At 60.1% G+C, this 6,911-nt stretch overlaps 1 protein-coding gene across 2 annotated transcripts; it reads left to right on the forward strand.

The window, feature by feature from the left end:
• Positions 1 to 207: 207 nt before the first annotated feature.
• On the forward strand, positions 208 to 6,205 carry FGF17 (fibroblast growth factor 17). 2 transcript variants are annotated; one of them, XM_081513365.1, is made up of 5 exons: positions 208 to 705; positions 871 to 907; positions 3,882 to 4,059; positions 4,225 to 4,331; positions 5,382 to 6,205. In XM_081513365.1, exons 1-5 carry the CDS (start codon positions 671 to 673, stop codon positions 5,673 to 5,675), a joined length of 651 nt encoding a protein of 216 aa, XP_081369491.1. In that variant the 5' UTR covers positions 208 to 670; the 3' UTR covers positions 5,676 to 6,205. The 2 variants fall into 2 exon arrangements, with proteins under 2 accessions (XP_081369491.1, XP_081369492.1); XM_081513366.1 differs by having other exon boundaries at positions 3,915 to 4,059.
• The last annotated feature ends 706 nt before the right edge of the window (positions 6,206 to 6,911 follow it).

Genomic DNA, 6,911 nt, shown 5'->3' on the forward strand with positions numbered 1-6,911 from the left:
TGGTCTCCCTGCCCCTGGCTCCCAAGCTGGAGCACCCCCTATTTGCTGCTAGTCAGGAGAGCCTTAACCCCTCCTTCCTGGTGGCCAGACAGCAGATAGGGGGAGCAAGGGGTGACAGAGGCAGTGGAAGCACCTAGCCAAGCCCACCTCCTGCCCCCTGGAGAGAGGTTCCTCCTTTTAAGGCTGCTCCTGGTAATTTCCACCCAGAGAGCCAGAATCAGCGACCCCAGGCCTGGACTGATTGATACCTGCAGCTCACCCTTGTGGAGGTGGGCCAGGAGGAGGAGAGAGGAGGAGGGACCCTGCCGTTGAGGTCCTTGAGGGTCTGCAACAACACAGAAGCCTGTCTCCTGATCCAGGAGCCCCCAGCAGCTCCATCCTCTGCGCTTGGGTAGCCCCGCCAGAGGCTGGCAGCGCTCCCGCCAGTGGCTGCTTTGCAGTCTCACTGGCCGAGAAGGTGGACTCCTCACACCTCAGTCTCCCAATTATACCCTCCTCCCCTTCCCCCTCCGCCCCTCTCTCCTCCTCCCCTCTCTCTCCTCTTCTCCACTGAAAACCTGTGGCTCGAAGAGACCTTGGCTTCTCTGGGACTCTGCCCCTGGGGACTGCCCACATCTGCTCCTGACTTTGGGGGCAGGAGGGCAAACTGCCCCAAGAAATCTCTCCGGCAATGGGAGCCGCCCGCTTGCTGCCCAACCTCACACTGTAAGTGCACTGTTCTCGACCCCGCTGTCTTGTTGCCATTTCCAGCCTCGGGGGCAGATTTAATGGTCCCGGGACTGCCACAAGGACTGTGGGGTGGGCACCTGATGTACCCTTGGGCTGGCTGTATTGGCACCCACAAACAGGTCCACCTTGTCTCCCACACAGGTGCCTGCAGCTGCTGATTCTCTGCTGTCAAACTCAGGTAGGTGGGCATCCTCCCCCACCCCCGCCTAGCTTTTCCCCATCTCTCTCACCCAACCAATGCGGGGGTGGGAGTGCAGTCTCCTTTTGGTGGGGGTGCAGTCTCCAGAGGCATATCCTGGCCTCTTCCCTGGTGCAGAAGACTGAGGTTTGGGGGGCCGGGATGGCATGGGGTAGGAGATTTGGGGATTGATGGACGTTTTCATTTCAGCCCAGTTCCCCTGGGGTCTCTTCCGCTCCCTCCATCCCTCCACGCTGGGCTCCCCCCAAGGCTAAATGCACAGGGGCAGCCAAGCCTGAGGGATGGAGCCTGGGAGTGGTCAGAAGAGGGAGGAGGTGATGGCTCAGGTGAGGCTTGTATTAACACTTGCAAGTTCCCGAGAAAGGACAGGTTTCCATGCAAAACCACTTGTGTGTGCCACGCACCCCATCCCACTCCCACCAACACAGATGTCCTGCCAGACATAGTCCTGGGGGAGGGGGGTGTCTCGTGGGCATTCAGAATGCCCAGCCAGGGCAGGCGACTCCTTACCTATAGGGCAATGAGGTCAAGCCCAGAGGTTTGTATGGGACAAGATTCAAGGGTTTGCTTCTCCACACCCCCCAACCCCAAGTCAGCCTCCCCCAGCCTCAGCCCCCCGTGAGAGGCTCGGTCCCTTTTTGTGATCCTCCATAAAAGTGCAGCTATTAAAATGCACTGGTCCAGAACCGCTCTGGGGAGACATCGCTTGGCTTTCCCAGGCCAGAGGCCGGCTTCTCTTCATAGCCAGTGGGGACTTTTTTTGAAGGTAAATGCCTTTTCTCTGAGCGAGGGAAAGGGGCTGCCTTTGAAGCAGTGGGGGGGTGGGAGAGAGAGACACCCCCCCTTTTCCTTCCCCCTTTTGCTCTAGCCCCCGTTCCAGGCCTTTTGCTTCACACATCCAAGGAGAGCAAGAAGAAAGCCCCCAGCCCGGCCAGGAGGGGGCTGGGGGTGGGTCCAACCTGTTCATGAGGGGGAATTAGCACAATGGTGCGGCTGGCCAAGGCGTTTATGGCCTGGCTGAGGCCCCATTCAGGACTCCGGGAAGGTGGCAAAGCTGTCCTTTCCCCCTTGAAGTGCCCCCTCGCCCCCCTTGGTGGGGGGGCCAGCAGGCCGGACCACAGCCATGCTTGAGGAGCCGTCTGACAAGCAGCTGTCTGCAGCAGGGGAAGGGGAGGTCCCCCACACTCCCACCTCGCAGCGGGAACATGAAAGGGACAGGCCAGGTCCCGCGGGGAGAGCGACTTGTGGGCTGTGGGCTGTGGGGGGGCGTGGGGCTGCTTTTGTGCAGGGCTAGAAGGGGGATGGGAAGAGGAGGGGGTTTTGGGGAAGGGGCCTCCTCTCTGCTCCTGACCTGGAACAGACAGACAGGAGGAGGCTGCCCGCCAAGAGGGGCGGAGGGTCTGAACCTGGGCCAGGAGGCTGGGGCTGGGGACGGCCCAGACCCCCTCCCCCTGGCACGGAGGCAGGTCCCCCAACCCCCCAAATGCTGGCCTCAGGTTTTCTCAGGGCCATGGAGAAGTGGGATGGGCAGACCCTGCTCCCACGGGCTGGGGTCATGGCAACACTCCAGGGCTGTGGGGAGCTGGGGTCCGCCCTGGGCAGTGACACACACACATGAAGGGTTAACCCTGCGCAGGTTCTGATGTCAGCCTGGAGCTGCTCCCTCACCTCCCCCTTCCTCCAAGCTGATACTTCCCACTCCTCCCTCCAAGAGACACCGGCCCCTCACAGATGCTGGGGCTGGGGGATCTAGCTGTCCAGATGGTTGCGATTGAGCTGGGATCAAGGTGGACTCAGGGATCTGGGGCATGGAAAGGCTGTCCCAGCACAGGCCAGCAGGATCCAGGTGGAGAAACATTTTAGAGCTAGAGCCAGAGCTGTCACCAGCAGCTGGGAAATGTCATCCAGGTGTGCACCTTGCCAGAGAGTGAGCAGGCAGGAAATAGTCTGCTTCCTTCCCACTCAGCGCTGCAGATGGAAAAGGAGAGACCATGCTGGAGAAGGCACTTGTCTTGGCTTTGTATGGAGCACAATGCATGGTGGCAATGGCCCCTCTCCCTGCTGGGGAAGCAGTGGGAGGCAGCATCACCCTCGACTGGCCATGAGCCTCCGTTAAGTTGTGGCTCGGGCAGGCAGCCTTCCAGAATAGCCCCTGGGCCCCCACTGATAGTACCTCTCCACCTTCTTCCGCGAAGGAGGCCTCTCAACCCTAGAGCAGGGAGGAATGCTAGATGGGGCAATGGCTTCTCCGAGGGCCCTGAGCACCCAGGGGGAGTGGCAGGGGAGATGGGTTCTGAGCTCAGGAGTTCTTGGTTAGTGTAAAGAGGTGTAAAGAAATGCTTCCAAGGGCCCTACAGGAGCTACAGAGAAGAGTCATTGTGCCCCCACAATGGCCCATAGACCAGCTGCTGTGTGTGCACGTAATGTGTGTGAGTATGCACACATCTATGTGTGTAGATGTGCTGGGCATGGGCTGTGCAGAGGACTGGGGAGACATCTGGTCACCCTGGCTAACAGAACCAAGCCCCTGGCATTTTGGAGAAGGGACAAGCTCCCATCCTAGAGGCAGGGCAGGGGTCTATCACTAACGAGCTGTGTGGCCACATGCATCTCCTCCCTAGATCATGGAGATCATATAGCACCAGCTTGAAGCTTCCTTCCAGCTCCCAGGGTCACCATTCCAGACCTGAACTGTGTCCCCAAGTGTCCCTCGAGCCTGGGCAGCTACCGGTCCTCTGCTTCGGGGCAGACGAGGAGCCAAGAGGTCGTGATGACTGGCTCACACACTGGCCTGGGAAGGTCAGGCCAGGTGCCCCCTGCACCCCGCACCTCTGCTTCACAGGGCAAATGACCTGCCCCCAGCACACTCACCTCCGCACCCCTCCCCCAGATGGACCTGCAGTGGTGTCACCCAAAGCAAATTGACACTATTTTTCCCTTGGTAACCGCAAAGGGGGAGAATCACCCGTCTCCTAATTTTAACCAGTACGTGAGGGACCAGGGTGCCATGACTGACCAGCTGAGCCGGCGGCAGATCCGTGAGTACCAGCTCTACAGCCGGACCAGCGGCAAGCACGTGCAGGTCACCGGGCGTCGCATCTCCGCCACAGCCGAGGACGGCAACAAGTTCGGTGAGACCCAGCCCTCATGGGAGGCCACCCACACCCCGGTCTGGCCTCACCTGGTCCAAGGGCCTCCCCATGCCCCTCATCCCCACCCAAATTCAGAGGTCAGGCCCCTTGCTGCACCCCTGGGCCAGCAGCCCCAATGGACGGAGGTTTCTCCCCTCCCCACAGCCAAGCTCATAGTGGAGACGGACACGTTCGGAAGCCGGGTGCGCATCAAGGGGGCTGAGAGTGAGAAATACATCTGTATGAATAAGAGGGGCAAGCTCATCGGAAAGGTGAGGCCTGGGGGACAGGGAATAACAAATGAGTCCGTCTTCCTGGGGTGAGGGCAAGCCGGGTCCCACAGCATCACACCACCCTCTGCTGGGGCCCACCCAGGACTGTGACTTCTGCTCTCACCCCACCATTCAGCCTCTCTCTGATCCCTCTAGTCCCTGCGGGTCTAGAAGCCCTCTGAGAACACTGGCTGATCCATAAGGGTCCTTGGCTCTGGTTTATGGGGTAATTTCTCAGTATAGTGAGGAAGAATTTTAGCACCTACATCATGTGCCAGCCCTCGTGTTGAAGGCTAAGGGCTGATCAGTGTTGAGAAGGCCAGAAGTTCCCCTCTTAACCCCTGCCCAAGGTAAGTGGAGTCAACAGGCTCTAAGTGGCAAGATTCATACTAACCACCTACTAGTGTAACTGCTAGTCACACTCTGCAATGGTGGGTTCAGAGTTGTGCAGGGAGAATTCCATTTCCTTTTGCATCAGCCCATCCTGCATTCTGATTCTGACCTCAAATATTTGCTTATTTTTGTCAAGTCTCAGTCTTCTCATCTGTAAAATGGGCACAGTGTCAAGATTATCTACAGAGCCAGATGGGTGGATGCCTGGTTCTTCACATAGTTGGTGTTCTACACACGTTTACCCCTTCTTTCCATCACACTGTTGTCTACCCTCCCTCCACCCAGCAACACCATTCACCCAGATAGAGGACCATTCTGCTTTATGTGTGCCCACTGGGTATGCACTGAACTGCATAATTACCTTGATCATTACACCCAGCTGGATAAACCAAGGCTCAGTCTGGCTACATACCTTGCTCAAGGTGTACAACTTAAAGGACAAGGTTGTATTTAAGTTCAGATCCGACTTCAGCAAAGTTTGTTCCTCCCTCCACCTTTGCCTCTCCATAAAGGGGGCCCACCTCACCAGGCAGACATTCTTGGGCTCCCGATCTCTGTGGTTCCCTTCTTGGTCCTATAACATCGGCCCATAAGGCAGACACGCCAGCCAGGGTGGGCAGACAAACTCCCCTTCTCTCCTGCCTCCCCCCTCGGCAGCCCAGCGGGAAGAGCAAAGACTGCGTGTTCACGGAGATCGTGCTGGAGAACAATTACACGGCCTTCCAGAATGCCCGGCACGAGGGCTGGTTCATGGCCTTCACACGGCAGGGCCGGCCCCGTCAGGCCTCCCGCAGCCGCCAGAACCAGCGAGAAGCTCACTTCATCAAGCGCCTCTACCAGGGCCAGCTGCCTTTCCCCAACCACGCCGAGAGGCAGAAGCAGTTCGAGTTCGTGGGCTCGGCCCCCACCCGCCGGACCAAGCGCACGCGGAGGCCACAGCCCCTGACGTAGTCGGGGACCCGGGGGCCGCCGCCCCTCTCTCTCGGGCTTTCCCATTCCCCTCCCTTCCTAATCCAAAGACTGGGCTGGGGGTGGGGGCCGGGGAGCAGGAGCCCCCAAGGGGGGTGCGCAGGGCCACCGAGCATCACAGCCACACACCCCCACCCCACCCCAGCTGGAAAGGGGCAGGACTGCCACTAACGAGGGCGGCTCCCCAGGGCCCCAAGCTGGAGTCTCCCCTAAGGGTGGGGCGGGCCCCCAGGAAGGAAGGTAGAAAAGTCAGGCTCCCTGAACCGAATGGGAAAGTCAGCGGATTCAAGGCTCCTCAAATTCTTCTCCCCGCGTCTCCCTCAGTCTGCCCCCAGCCTCCGAATTCCTCCTGGCCACACGGTAGGAAGGGACTTTTGTTTTGGTTTCAGAAAAAAAAAAAAGAGGGAGAAAAAAAAATAAAAGAGGGCTGGCCATTCTTCACATTCCACTACCCAGGCCTGCACCCCCATCCCTCAACTCCCAGCCCCGGAATAAAACCATTTTCTTGCAAACAGGTTATCTGAAGGGGGGCGGGGGAACTGCAAAACTGAACTGGGGACAAACTGGGACAAACTCCTCTCCGAGAGGAGAGGTGGCGAGCTCACAGGCCCGGGCGTGGCGCGACAGGTGGAGGCCGAGCTGGGGCCCCGCACGTCCCCGCAGGGGCAGGGGACACGCACAGGGTAGCTGGGAGGGAGGGATGGTCCGGCAGGCCCCTCACCTCCACCCTGCGGGAGGCTGGCGGCCCACGACGCGCCCCTCCTCCGCGGGCTCGGGTTTCCTGGCTGGCACCGCGCGTCCCGTGCGACCTGCTGGGGCGCAGAAACCTCAATCCTGGGGCCGACCGGAGCCACCGGGGCTGAGGCCGCTGGCCGGGCGGCTGCGGGCGCTGCAGCCTCGTCGCCGGGAGCCAGATTGCTTTTTTCCGGTGAGGAGGTCGGGTGGGGGAGGAGCGCGGAGGGGCAGAAGGGGAGGGAGGGCGAGCCCGCGTCCCGAGCGCCCAGGTCCCCGCGGTGGGGGGGGGGGGCACACCTGGGGGGAAAACGCGATTAGAGGCGCGGCGGGAGAAGGCGGGGTGTGCCGGGCGGCAGGGGCAATCCTCCCCCGCCTTCCTCACAGCCCATAGCTCCTCTGGTGGGCTTTCCAGACGCCTCCAGGTGTGCATTTGGGGAGTGGAACTAAGAAGCCATAAAACCCACCCCTTTCCTCTTTTGCCAC

Source organism: Giraffa tippelskirchi, chromosome 1 (assembly GCF_054371585.1).
Source record: "Giraffa tippelskirchi isolate mGirTip1 chromosome 1, T2T-mGirTip1v1.2.pri, whole genome shotgun sequence".
Lineage (NCBI taxonomy): Eukaryota > Metazoa > Chordata > Mammalia > Artiodactyla > Giraffidae > Giraffa > Giraffa tippelskirchi.